Source organism: Haemorhous mexicanus, chromosome Z (genome assembly GCF_027477595.1).
Source record: "Haemorhous mexicanus isolate bHaeMex1 chromosome Z, bHaeMex1.pri, whole genome shotgun sequence".
Taxonomy (NCBI): Eukaryota; Metazoa; Chordata; class Aves; order Passeriformes; family Fringillidae; genus Haemorhous; species Haemorhous mexicanus.
Genome location: NC_082381.1, coordinates 76,955,980 through 76,970,975, shown reverse-complemented (window position 1 = coordinate 76,970,975; position 14,996 = coordinate 76,955,980). Strand labels below are relative to the sequence as shown.

Below are 14,996 nucleotides of genomic sequence, written 5' to 3'. Positions count from 1 at the left end.
TTCATCATAAAATGACTTCAGGATTTTTTAAGCAGTTACACGTCAGAAAGTCTTTAAAAGAAAATTTTTATAAAGCAAAATGCTTTTGAGCTACTCTAAAAACCCAACATGTTTTTCAGTTTTACTGCAAAGCACCTCACCACTTCTACATCCAAGATCTGGGTATTTTTCTGGGTTTTACAGAGGGTTTACTAAGAACCTGCAACAACATCTGCAGCAGCTGATCAGCCACTTCCTACTTCATCTGTAATGTGCAGAGAGCTGTGCTCTGCTCTGCTTCCCTAACCACATTTTCGTTTAGATACAAGCCACGGTTTCATGTTTCATTATTATGCTGCTTTGGAGCTGCTCAGAGTGAGCAGGTAAACTTACAAAAGAGCTGAAGCTCAGGGCTTTTGATTATGCTGTTGTGACACATACTGTAGCAACAAAGTTCAGTTGTGACACTGCTCCTTGAAAACAAAGAGCACGGAAAGTTTCTGGTTGCTGCTCTCCTCGAGTCCAGACCTTACTTTTAAAATGCCTAGGTACAATCTTTTATGAGTTTTCGTTTCTTTTATTCTTCTCACCTCTCTTGATTCTCCTCCCAGTTAGGTGATTATGTTTTTTTTTTCTGTTTTTTTTTTCCTCCTGTGTGCAAACAAAATTATGTCCCAAAAGGGTGGAATTTCAGACTAAGGGGAAAAAGGGGGAAATAAAGACCTAGGTCTTCATCCTTTTTCAGATCATTTTGCTCATGGTTGCTCATAACATCATAAAAAAGATGATCAAAGCAGGTGGAGAATCCGTCCTTTTTAAAGCAAAACTTCTCATTGGTCTCAATTCGAAAATCTTTCCACAACAGATGCACACACTACCTGAAGGGTGTTTCACATAAGGTTTAACACTTATTCTAACACTTATATTCTCAAAAATATCATATAGTTGACATATTAAGACTTGACATAATTCTAGACCCCATACAAGGTTGGGGATTTTTCCCCTTCCATGTATATAGAGACAAACAGATGAGGAATATAGAGCACATAAAGTGAGCATCTAAATTTACATTTAAGGTTGAGGGCTGAAAAATATTAAGCATGCCCATATTCTTACTCCAAAAAGAAGGCTCACAGTTTCACCCAAAGTACTTCAGGATGTAAAAGTTTGCAGGACTGAGCCTTGTAGTGACTGAATATGAGGTTATATATTTCTAATTCTTTAGGGGTCTGGCACTTCTTCTGGGCAGTGCGGACTGAGGAAAGTGATTTCTGACATGAGGAAAGTGATTTCCAACTACAGATGTGTTATCATAGACAGAAGACTGTACTTATCTATAGAGGAACACAAAATTAAATCCAAATTGAACTGCAGTTGAAACTTTCCATTTGCCTGATTAAAAGCCTTAATGACTACTCTGGTTCTACTAAAAATATTTATAAACCTGAGTCAATTAATTTTATATTGCATGGTATCATTTCTTTTGCAAGAAAAAAGAATAAAAATTGACAACATTCAGAGATGGAGGACATATAAGATAGTAATAGTTTAAAAATAGTCTTTTATAATTCATTTGTATTTGAAAGAGAAGGCAAAAGAAAATGTGCACAATGATGCAAAGGCAACTTTGTAAAGAAAATGTACTGGAAAAGTTTTCTTAACTGTGACTGTTTCCCAAACTCAAAAAATGATGAGGGGGTCTAAAATTTCTCAATGTGAAAAATAATTACATCATACATACCATGTCATAAAAAAAAATAATTTTCATAAAAAAATTTCCATGCAACAAAGTCTTGCATTTGGATAGTGGAAGTTTGCAGATTTTCTCTTCAGAATTTGCAAACAAGGAACACCATTGTTTCAAATGCACATATCTGAGGAGGGTTCAATTTCAAGAGGAAACCAATGACCTCAGGAATGTTCTTTACTAAAAGGAACCTTTTAGGATTAAAAAAAAAAAATTAGATACAATTTCAAAATCTTCCTAGCAGCTTTACTGTGAAAGGCGTGGGGGTTTTTTGTGTCTATTAACACTGAATATTTATTGCAGCATTTAATATCAAAATTTTCAAGAATGATTGGAAGTTTTCCATATATGAACTCTAATGAACTATGATTTGAATATATTTTCTATAATGAAATATATTAGTTTGTGCTGTATTATTACCCATGTAATGCTACCAAATGATGAAGATTGATTAAGGGCATTTCTCCCTGTGAACCAAAATAGGTCTAGAAAATAAAAAGGTGAAAATACTTGCACCAGTAGGGCACAGATTGTTTCAAATTCAAACATTAAGCATGCTGCATAGGTTTTACCTCTGTGAGTTTCTAAGGAAATATTTAAAGAGTACAGAGAAATTAGAACTTTCAGCTCAGAGAGAAATTTCAGTACATACCAATCTTCAAATACGAGAAGTATGTGCTAATCATTCCTGTAATTACAAGTAAAGCTTTATTTTTTTTTTGGAGCTAGACACTAGACACATTACTGTATATATTCTACAGTAATGGTACCAGCAACAAGTCCAGAACTCCATAGTAATTCTGGCAGGGAAAACAAGGTATTTTCCAACTTGACCATAAAGTTGTCTATAAAATAGTGTGACATGCTAGATACACTCTCTTGCTAAAAAAGTTGTAAAGCAGGCTTTAAGCAAAATATGTGTCAACTTAAAGAATGGGAAAATATCAGCCAGTTCTTATAACCTTTTCAATCTGTAAATTAAATTTATTGATATGCTCTGTGTTCATATTCTTTTCTGGAATCTGGACAAGTTTCAGACCACTTGAGGTATTGGTACAGCAGAGATGATTTTGTATTGTGATTTTGATTTTGTATTGTATCCATATAATGCAACTACATGATGAAGGTGCATAAATAGGTGCTTCTTCTTGTGAATCTAAATAGGTGAACAAAAGAACAAGATTTCAGAAATTAAGGGAATTTTACTAAGCAGAAGTAATTACTCAGTTCCATCACTTTTACTTTTTTCTCTCCAGCAGCTTCCTTTCTGTCACCTTCCATGAGCTGTATTTTTTCTGCATCCTTATGAATTTTCCTTTCTAACTACTCCTCTTAGCACTTTTTCTCAAGGGCTGCTCTCACACACAGTGGAATCCTTAAGGGACTGTGTTAAATTCATCCAGCACTGACCCTGTCAGAAGGTGGGCAACGGTTTCAAGTCGAGCATAATACCTCATGTGCTTCATTCAGTCCTTTGCAGAGGTCCAGACCTATTGAGCCAATAAGTTATGCATATACTTGGATTCAAAACAGAAGGGGCCTCAAAGCCATTCAAACTACATGTCAAACCTCTCACCAAAATTAACAGGTGCACTTGCATGGTTTCTCTTCTGAGTCCTAAATTCTGCATCTTAGTTTCTCCACTCAGGAGTGGTTTTAGCTGACTCGATGGGATTTAGGGCAGTAGGCTGCAGAAACAACTCCAGAATTCATGTGCATACTGTAACATGAATATACATGAGAAAAATAGTTTTCTGTGCCTCCATCCTGTGATAAAAACAACCCACATCTTACTGTTAATTTTCTAGAATCATATATTCCTGATTGTTAATTAATTGTATAATCCTGATTATCTGATTCTAAAAAATTAACAGTAAGATGTGAGTTGTTTTTATCACAGGATGGAGGCACAGAAAACTATTGTAGCACCTATGTGCCACAAGTGTGGCACATAAGCCATAACAAACAAAAATGGAGATACTTAGGAGAAGATCTTCTGCCAGTTGCAGAAGCTTTGAGAATTCACAATGGAGAGGTGTCTCCTGATGTTAAATAGATACAATTTATTCCCTTAAAAATAAAAATATACTCTAAGACATTTGGAAAATCTTGCAGAATGTTATAGCTAAGGCAATAATCAAGCATAATGAGTTTAAATATTAATTTGCAGTGGATTTTGTGTACTTTTCCTTCCTTATACAAAACAGCAGCAAGTTGCACTCTGAGCAATCACCTGCAAGGGAACACTCAATATTGGTTTATCTGTTTTCTTAGGCAGATTGACTAATTAGCTAGCTAGCTAGCTAGCTAACTAACTAACTAACTAACTAATTGACTAAGTAACTAAGTAACTAAGACAGATAAATAACAGTCTCATTCATATGTCTCTAAGGATGGTTGAATTAATTTTTAAATTGCAGTGATTGATCTTTTTCAATGTTGTAAGCCATACTGGCAGTTTAATTTACACTTTTGTCCACATGTTTTAGCAGAATTACATGACAAACCCTTGACCTTTTAAGGTAATGCTTCAAAAAATCCAGAGTGGTAGGGTTTCCTCCACAGCCTTAATATTCCTTGCTGTGGAGGCTCTTAAAAAATTCTGAGGAATTTTCTCCCCGACTGAAGCAGACTGACAGCATGTGCCCACTTTTTATTCACTGAATAAAACTGAAGCCCCAGTGTTTGTTGTTCAGGAGTTGTGCAGAGGTGTGTAGAGCACTGGGGCCTTAGCCTCTGTCTGGCTTTGTGTGTGTGGCCACCTGTACCTGTATGATCCCACGGCGCTCAGTGCGATTCTCCTCTTGAAGCAACACTACAGTTGTGGCCTCACATGGAAAGCTGTCAGCAAAATTACTTTCTCTTATTTTTTTCTAAGACCTTGGGTATTTATTGTAAAACAATATAATTGTTATTGTTTTCTGAACACAGAAGGCACATGTACCTCATTGATTCTTAGCTGAGGTAAATGATGATGATCCATCATGGAAAATTGCTGCAATGGGACATAATACACAAATTTACTATTCTGCCATGTATTTGCAGGCCCAGACAGGAATTTCTTAAAGCCTGCCTTCACTGAAAAACAGTAGCGTGTCAATAGTGAGACTTTCATGAAAAAGACATTTGTATCTACAGAAGTTTTATCATGAAAAGTTTTTCAGGTCTAGATGTAAATTTCTAATCCACAGCAAGGCTGACATCAAACTAACATCCCTTAGCATTCATGCAGGCATGGTGGATGATTAAAATAACTAAGACTGCTGTGTCAAAGCTAAGTCCTTCAGCCTCTAACATTTAATGTAATTTCATGCCCAGTGAATACTTATTTTCAAAAACTAGTAAAACAGGTTTCACAGGAAAGGATAACAACCAAAAAAAAAGGGGTGAATTGATACTTCTGAGAAAGAATTCAAACTCATGTTTTAAATCAGGCGATACAAGGTTTTCTATAGCGCAGGCACATGCCCCTAACACAAGTGTAAAACCACTATGTGGGGAGGTTTTCTCCTCTCAAAGAACAAGGGAAAGCCTAACTTTTGCCCTATTACAGACCAAATGTTAGATCTCAGAAAGCTTTGTTGAATGGAAAAATTATTTTCATTTACTTAGTCTTCTTTATTTTCAGCACCTGAATCACAACAGCAAATTAAGCAATTATAGAAAGCTTCTGTTCACCAGGACACAGTAATGAATAGGAAAAATTTGTGCTGTGAGTGGTGGCGTCTTCCTGACAAGACTTTGATTCTTGAAATGACAGTTAAGAAAAAAAAACACAGTTCAGTTTTTTTATCTTCCAAGAAACCCATCAACAATGAATAACTGTTGAGCTGAAAAGGAATTTGTACAGGATTCACTCTAGAATAATTTGTCTGCCCACCAGAACTGTTCTATGTAGACTTCTGGCCACAATGAAATGGGCTGCATTAATTCAAGCCAAACAGAATATCAAGGTCTGCATGCCAGGTCTCTGAGTGAAGGCTGAAGTTCAGGGACACTATGGACAGCTTCTCATGGATGTGGTTTCTAAATTCATTCTTGACCTGCCCCTGTGACTGTGAGATAGAGAAGACCATGTCTGATCCTTAATTTCTATTTAGTTGTGTGTGAGTTTTGCAACATAATTAGAAAACACCTGGGCCACCATGCTGGGAAGCTCTGTCCGTAGCTCATGCTCCCATGACTGTCAGGGTTGTGGCTGCTCTTACCCCGGTTAGTTACAACTGCACACTCTTCTTCTAACAAAAATTCTAATATTATTCTTACAGCCCTGTTCACAGTGTTAATTTAAAATGCACAGGCTAAATATTTCTTATGCTCAGTTTTAAAAAGAGAATGAAAAAAATGCTTTGTATTTATAACTGAATGGGAACCAGAAAAAAAATCTGAATAAACAATGAGCAGAACAACAAATAAAGATTCCTCAGTTAATTACTTAAAGTAAATTTAAACATTTATTTTAAAGAAATTGTCATTTTCTGTATTTCCAGTCTTTGTCAGGATTTCTCAAAGTTTTAACTAGCAAAGCTCTTACTCTAATATAACCAAATCATTTACTTGTGTAGTTAGCTGAAAATGCTGTGTTTCCGTATTGAGATTGTATATGAGCATATTTGTCTTAAAGATATACACAAATTTGCATCATTTTAGGATCTTGACCTGATCTTGGATTTGTGAGAACATTTCCTTAACTGTAAGGTAACAGTTAAAACCAAAAAACAGAGCACAGCAGGTGAAAAGAAAGCAATTTTTTATTATCAATACACTCCTAATCTTTGAGTGGATTTAATAGTAACACAACATATAGCTGCATGCAGACACTGTGTTTTTAATGAGGCTTTTTCTCTTAAGAGAAATCAGCTCTGAGTTTTGCATGCTGCCACAGCCCCTCTGAACCTCTTCCGCCTCAGGAAGACCAGCCTTATGTGTACTCAGAACTGCTGAAACACAAGCCATGCTGTATTCTAGACACAGACAAATTATGTATCAACTAAATTACATGAATGTACCTGATGTACCACACATGCACAGTGTGGAGTTAGAGCTCCACTCCACTGTCAGCAACTTCAGAGCTCCAAATTACACTATTGGACATACCCCTTTCTGACTTACTACACTTAAAATGGAAGCATCCAAGTTTGATCTGTTTAATTAAATCAGGACTTAAATGCCTGAACAGAAAATACTCCCTAACACAAGTTATAGCTGCATCTGAGTAGTTTTAAAAAACAGGTGAACCCAGTACTGTAAACATTCTTCCTGAACTTTACCACTGAAGGACAGAGAATATAATTTTAATTTCTGTACAGAAGAGACAGAAGCCCAAGTTACAGCTTTAAAGGGTTTTCTGATGCACCAGTTATTTATGAACAGAAGAGGAGATTCCATCTGAAATTAACCTGGCTCTAAATGCATCAAAAAGCTAGTAACTAAGGAAGCAAGAACAGAGTGGACTTACTGTTTTTTTGGCGGCTCTTCTGGAACTTTTCCAGGCGCACAGTGGGGGGTCTGCTGGGCTTTTTTGGGGGCTGGCCCAGCCGGAACACTGGAGGCAAGATTTTCCTCTTGGGTATTCTAGCACTCCTGTCCTCATCCTCTTGTGGTTCACCTGATGGTCTTCCTTCAGCAAGCACCGTATTCATCTTACGGAATTTATGAAAAGAACCTGATTCTTCCTGGGTGATTTTGTTGAGGAAGATGTTCTTGGCAGCACTCATTCCCTTTTCTTCAGTGTTTTCTGCCACAGTTTTGGGGATTTCTTTTGATAAGCTGAACTTGTGGCCAGTAGGCTTCACTGCTATTTTAGGAAAATTACTGCCTGGATCTTCTGCAGCAGAGTTATTATTTTCACCCATTTCTTTTGCTTCTTGGTGTGTATGTATATTTGTTCTAGGTCCACACTGTCTTTTCAGAAAATCACTTTTGTTAGAAGTGTCTTCATTCTGAGATACCTCATTGTTTAGAGAAGGTTTCTGTGCAAGAGGTGGTTTAGAAACAGAAGGCTTAGGCTCATTTGCTTGTGTTGCAAACCTTAATTTTTCCTTAACTGCAGCTACTTTTGAGAATTCCGGTTTTGGCTCATTCTCCTGTGATGCTAAATTTAAATTAGGATTTGGTCCCAGAGGATTTTTTTCTTTATCAGGAGGAGCAAGGAACTTGTTCCATGCAGGTTTTGGATTCAAAGGCTTTGGATCCTCTTTTGACAGGTCACAGGTTTTGATAGAGAGTTTAGCGCATCCAGCTTTTTCTTCCTTTCCTCTGTTAGTGGGCTGAAGCTGAATACCAAATCTTTGTGCCACTGGTTTCAAATGTGGTGGGTTTGGATCTTTCTCTGGTTTATCATCACTTGAAGGCTTGACTGCCAGAGGAGGCTTAGGCTGAGCAGGTTTGGGAACAGTACTGGGTCCTGGACAAGTATATCCTTTATTTGCAAATTTCTCAAGTGCTGCTTTCCTTGTCTGTATTCCTTTGGGGGCATCTTGTCTTGGGATTTTGTTAGGTCGATTGTTTGAAGGATCCTCTGTGCCTTGGCTACATCTCTCAAATTTCTCCATGAGAAACTTCACCCGTGGCTTCGGATCCTACAAACATAAAGAAGAGAAAAACAAAGGGCAGCAAAGGGAAAGTACTGTTGCAATGTTCACAAATACTCTACTTTAAAGAGTTTCCTGGTCTGAGGCTTTACTACTGCTGATTGGCGGAGGAGGTGCTATAGCTCATCTTCCTGTAGAGTTAAGAGAAGCTGAGCATTTTGTTGTATCCTTGCAGTGTTTATATGATATTTTGAAATTTTCATTCAGGTGTTGCCTTTCAGGTACTGCAGGTCCTTTTGGGCATATTATAATTTCTGTTTACTTTTGGAATTGTGAACTGAAGACATAATAAACATAAGAAATTACATATGACTTTAAAATCAACCTATCTAAAAATTTTATTTTCCTGTGATAAGAAGTTCCTGTACTGGAACCTGGGGGAATCTACCAGATTCATGTTATTCCTGCTAACTCTTTGGAAAACTGCAAGTTCCTTTGTGAAAAGAAATTCTTCAGGCTGATTTATGTGTGTGCCAATTTTTCTTTCCTTTCTCAGCAATTTTTTTACTTTCTGCTCCCCACACTCTCACTTTATCCTTGTTTCTCTTATCCATTTTGTATCTGAATAAAACTGTGGGTTTTAAATGTTTGGGTAGTAAATGAAAATATGTGAAGCAAAATTAAAATAAATGACAATCAATATACCCAGATTTTGTCAGAGTTACTAAATTTCTTATTAAAAAAAGAAGTTAAGTAATTACAAGAGAATAAAATACAGCTTCATTCAAAACCAGATGTTTTTATTAGTCACCCGAATTCAGTAAGTTTCAGAACCAGTCTTAATTATGAACAGAACCCAAGAGTTCAATACATTTGAATTCAGGAAAAGTAAAACACATCACAGTGCAGGATGGGAGCAAAAGGCAGTGAGCTCGTCTTACTGCACTGGGCAGGGGTGACCTTTGGGTTCCAGGAGCCTTCTTCCCAGCTTACAGTGGCAGCAAGTGTGCAGCTATGGCGGATACATTGATATGTACAGTTCACAAGTAGGATCTGGATTTCCTGTGTGAGTTAAAATGTAAAGCTTATGGTATAAACTAGGTATGGTTCTGAATCATCTGTCTCTAAATAAAAGACTATTGCTACAAAACATAATAAATAAGTGTTGGAAAAAAAATTAGAGGTTTAAGAATGAACTGTATCTTAACTTACTATGGTTCAGCAAGTGCTCAGTGTTTGGTTTTTTTTAACTTCAATAACAAAAGCTTCTTAATTGGGCTTTTGCTCCTTTTGCCTTCCATTTGATTGTATCTCATTACATAAATAGCCTGTTAAGTTGGAGTAGTTATATATATAGAGACTTCTTAAAGGTTACTATCCCAGTCTTTCGGCATTGCCAAGAAATCAAATTTTTCCAAACTGATTGTGTTGAGCCACAAATTACTTACATTAAATGTAGCCAAAACAAGATAGATATAATGAAATTTATACCCAGTGACCACATTGTTGGGTATTTTTGTGCATCTAAAGAAGGGAGGAAGTACACGTTTACTACGGAGATTATCAGGGTTAAACCATGTACTGCCGTTTGATGCATACACATTCACACACACACACACACACACACACACACACACACACACACACACACACACACTAGCATTGCAGAGGTATGTATGTGCATCACTAATCATTCAAGATTTGTACCACAATACCTCACAAGACCCTGATTTTACCCAGTTTAGACAATTCAGCCAGAGAGAATAAAAAAGCCTTTTGTCTCTGATCTCTTTTGACTTTGGACTAGTTAATGATTTTTTCCTAAGGTCTGTAAGAAAATCTAGACCACCAGAGATACTGCAATTATAGTTTACATCTGAAGTCTTCAGACCTTCTAAGTTAGGATTTGATCAGCTGCTTGGCCAGCTCAGCAACTCGCAATAAATTGATTTCTTTGCTACTTCTTCTATTTGAAATATAAGAAAACATACTGGGCAAATGAAAATACTTTTCATGAGCAAGATTTATTCAGCATGCAGACCTTTAGGAAGCTGGGAATGTGACTTTGAAGAAAATTTTATTATTATGATATATGGTTTCTGAGGAGTTTTCTAGACTTGCACAGCAAGATTACATTAATTACATGAATTACATTCATACATGCTTTCAAATGCACTGAACCATTAATTCCTGCCATGTTAGGAGTGTCAGTGAATTTTTAAAAATAAATTTCTTCCCAACACTGTGAACAAACCTTGTCCTAGTCATGCATATTTACAAGCCCAGCAAGAGGAAAAGGTTCCTGGACATGTGGAAAAGTTTACAATTAACAATAAAGCCTCTTTCATTTACTCGGTAAAGGTAATAATAAGAATAAAAACAGAGTAAGAAACTTGGTGAAATCTTTCTGCTTCTCTTTAATGTACATCACCAGCTTCTGCCTTTCATAAGCTGTATTATATTAGAAGCCATGCAGATTTTAATTAGCAGACCCTGACTGCAGAGCCAAGCTGGTCAGGTAGACAGAGGGGAACTGGGGAAAAAAGAAAATTTTTTTGTTTGTGGCCCTGGTCATAGAGTAATCTCCACAGTTTCTGTGCGTCCCTTCCCAGAAGCGACAGCAGTTACCTACAACATTATCACATACAGTAAGCTGTAAATCATGAAATGGGAACTCGAAAAGATTCTGAAGAGAGATTAAGTTCCCCCTGCCCTTCCCCTCTAAAGTGCAAAGAGTCTGTGCAAAAGAGGAGTCTCATACAAAAGCTACTTGGGTTATTTTCTGAACTTTGTCTTTGATCTCTATTGGAAACTCTGTGCAAAATATTTTGGCTTTTCAACTTTTGATCTAAACTGCAAGCAACACATAAGGAGCACAGTAAGATTTCTTTTAATACAAGATGGTTGCATTATTCAGATATGTTTGCTCAAATCTAGATCAATACCTACGTGTTAGCTCTCATGCCATAGTTACACTTTTATACACAGAGCTTTCAGAGCCTCCCACTGCCTTCAGCAGAGATTCACAGAGGTACCAAATTAAACTTGTACAGAATTGTTACACTATGCCTTAGTTACACCTCAGTGTTAACAAATGCAATTCTCCGTAATTTACAATATGGTTGCATATTTCTGTACAGAAGAACACTGTAATGAGAACACAAAAGTAAATTAAAAAATTCAGCTGTATTCTTCCTGAGTTTAGTATGCATATTTCAGTCTAAACTGGCAGCCTGGACAAAAAAGTTTTTTGGTTTTTTTTTTTTTGCCTTGGCATAAATATAACTTTATTATTTACTTTCCTGTCTTGGTGAAGCCAAAAGATTATTTCAGTTCAACTTCCCCTTGAGGCCAAGCTTTCTTTAAACAGCAACACTGGATCAGTGAACAGAATCACAGATATGTGAGTATACAATCATTATTTAGGCAAATGAAAAATATGTAACTTTTGACTGTACAAAAAATTCATTCAAAAGACATGCAGATCTGATTTATAAAGGATAAACCTCCATCTTTTCTCTTCTCAACTGTAACTTTTACATTTCTATTCCCAGCTGATGGGGTCTAAATAAAACTCAAAATCAGGTCTTGATGAGTTTGTTAGAGAGTAATAAAATAAAGATTTTAAAGCTATCCCTTTAGAAGAAAACTATGCTTAATTAAAAATTCTTTGATAGTGAAATAACCAGAGAGGTTGATAACCACTAAGGGAATTGAGCTCCAACCTATGTGCAGGATATAAGTAAAAAGAAAATGGACAAAAATGGCATGGAAAATTACACAGAGAACTGTAGGAAAATACAGAACTGAAAATTATTTTGCAACTTAATATGTCTGATATAACTTCTGTTGAAGTTAGTCAATTTGAGGCACTCTAGCTTTTTGTTTATGTGGCAGTGGCATTCTGAATTTGTGATAAATTATTGCTTGACTACTTTCTTTTCCAGACACCTCAGAATTATCATTATGCAAATGTGTTTTTTCCAGAAAAGATTTCCAAACTGCTTTTCTTCCCCTTGAGTCTAGCTATAATTACTAGTTCAAGAGTCCCTCTAAAAGTAAAGCAGCATTTGGAAAGTGAAGTTGAGAAGTTGCAATGCTTTGCACATATAAATGTGTGTAGCAGAAGAATGAAAAGAAGACAAAGACACATAGTTTGCTCCTAAAAGACTTGCTAGTAAAATGGTTGGTATGAAAGAGAAGCGAGCTCTCATCAGATAATACTTAAGGATGAGGAGACAGGCTATTCTTCTGTCTGGGGTGTCCTCTAGGATGAAGAGGATAAGGAGAAATCTAAGGGATTCCCCAGTGAGAGGCTGACAGCCCCTGAGTTACCCTAAGAGCATCATTTCAAACATCCCTCTAACACCAGCAAGAAAAAAACAGCACACACATGAGGACCTATGGTTGTCAAAATTAGGCAAGGCAATTCCAGCCTGGTCACAGTGTATTCTATATATTTTCAATTGTGCATTCCTCTACACCTTTTTTATCTCTGTTTTGCCACTGTTTCTCCCCTTCTATCGAATCATAAGACCATCTATTCATACTGCAGAAAAATAAAAGGCCAGTTCCAGGTAAGTTTGAAATCAGGATGAGTGAGGGAATAGGGCTTGACCAGAACAGCTAGACTACATCCCATCTTGTTTCCAAACTGTTTTTGTCAAAGACCATGCATGAAGTCAAAGCATCAATGGAGGCATGATCATCTCTTGATTCTATGTCCTAATAGGCTCACGACAAAGTTTCTCTCTACATAGATTTTTTTGGTACTTGTTTAAGTGAAAATAAGAACTATCAACCACTGGCAACCTGGTCTTCAACAACAGAAGCCTGGTGGCTTCATTCTTTCATTAAGAATTTGTATCTGATATAAACAGACTACTTCATATCCATTTCTGTAAAATGATTGCATTTTTGCAATGAAAATTTCATTATACTTAATAATTTTCTTTTAAAATTATTTTTCTCATGTGCTTTCTAATACCCTTTATCAATTATTTATTTCAGATTAATGCAAATTTTCTCATGATCTGCCCAGAAACAAACAGATTTCTTTTCTCTCAGAACCCTACATATATATTGTGTATGCAGTAACTGTCTTGTGAATGTCTTACTTGTCTGGTTATCCCACTAAAGTGAATGCTCCAAGTCTCAAGGAAGAAAAATTTGAATTCCTATCACTGTGAAGTTCCTATCATTATTTTGAGATTTTCAGGATCTCATATGATTTTAAAGGAAATTTTGTGCAATTTAAAGACATTGAATAGCATTTTGACTCATACCTGGAAAGGAAGATACCTTCCATGACAAACTACTAACAAAATGCATACACTGACATCTCGGCCCAGAGTACAGTATATTAATTTATACCCTACAGATAATTTAACAAACAACAAACAAAGCAAAGGGGATAATTAAAAAATAATTGTCTTTGAGTGATACCACTTCTGCTATTATTCAAAATACAAAGGCCACTTAAATTAGGACTACTTTTAGTAAAAATTCAGAGAACTAACCACAAAAATCTGAGGGAGGAAAGTCCATTTTGTCAGCTTAGCATCTTTTCAGCTCCTAAAAGCAGTAAAATCTACAACTAGTTAATTAAGCTATAGTCAATACCTTGTACTGATTCTATTTCTTCTGGAACTTTCCATACTTATTTTTAAGATGAACATGTGCAGCAGTTTACCTGGATATCCCAAAGCTCTTCAATATTTTGGAACAAGCAGTAAAACTGGCTCCCTCAATGCGACAATCCTCGGGTGTAACAACAGCCTGTTCTATTTGCTAAACAGGAGTTCTGCTTCTCACAAGATACACTTGTGGGTTTCATTATCATGAACAGTAACTGCTCTCCACAGGATATTAGGCAAGAAGTGCTGGAGGAAAAGGGAACCAAACCAGAAGCAGCCAACCACTTTGTGTTCAGACTGGTTGGCTGCTTCCATCAGCAGTAAGCGCCACGTGATATCCAAAAGTATTGCATTTACCCCATATTGCGTAGCCCTGTGAGGTTTCCTCAGCGCACATAAGCCTGAGCCTTTACAGAATAGCTGCTAAACAAATGTGTGAGGCAATTACAGGCATAAAGGGTGGACTGGCCACAGGTCCAGTCCCCTGCTACCAATGAGAACCCTGCATACATGGCCCACTCTCAGGTGTCAGCTAGCATGTTCCTTTGCTGCCTCACATTCGCCAGTGGGATCTTGAGATTCTGCTGGCAAGTTTTTAAAATTTTCTGTTATGTGGATATATTAGAAATAAAAAAAGCCCAGAACTGTAATCATACAGTTCTTTTGTCCTTCCTCCTGTGTTTTTGAGTTTGAAAGATGATATAGAATAGAAAAGTCAATACTGAGTAAATAAGCTTCACAAGAAATTCTAAACGTGTGTTTGTGCTGAAGGCAAATCAAAACCACAAAGGCTGAACCCCTACTAAATACAGCTCAGTGAATTTGCTGGAGCAGTGCATGGGGAGGAGAGTGCAGAAGAAAAGCTGTGGGTCTTTGAGTTTAATTAGAAGTTAACTGAATCTTCCTCATAGTCTAGTACTCTCCTTCTGCACAAGCTTCTTAGTATTTTTTGAAATATTTTGGAGTGTTAAAGTGTTGAATGTGCTTAATATTTCTAGCTTAATTTTACAAAAACTTGTAGCTTAGCTACTTCAGAAGTTTATTAGGGTGCTGGATGGAGCTTATTTGAGTTAGAAACACTGCTGTATGCTAATGACAACT

At 36.6% G+C, this 14,996-nt stretch overlaps 1 protein-coding gene across 3 annotated transcripts in view; it reads right to left on the bottom strand.

Moving 5' to 3' along the window:
• The window catches only part of FYB1 (FYN binding protein 1), a 44,968-nt gene extending 30,850 nt beyond the window's left edge, over positions 1-14,118 (bottom strand). For 2 of the 3 annotated variants that reach the window (XM_059873440.1, XM_059873442.1), the window contains exons 1-2: positions 13,952-14,117; positions 7,185-8,307 (exon numbers count right to left, since the gene is read on the bottom strand). In XM_059873440.1, the coding sequence (XP_059729423.1) occupies positions 7,185-8,280 (1,096 nt within the window). In that variant the 5' untranslated portion in view covers positions 8,281-8,307; positions 13,952-14,117. Of the gene's footprint in view, positions 1-7,184; positions 8,308-13,881 lie in introns of all 3 variants that reach the window. The other variant, XM_059873441.1, reaches the window with a different exon arrangement.
• Positions 14,119-14,996: the final 878 nt, after the last annotated feature.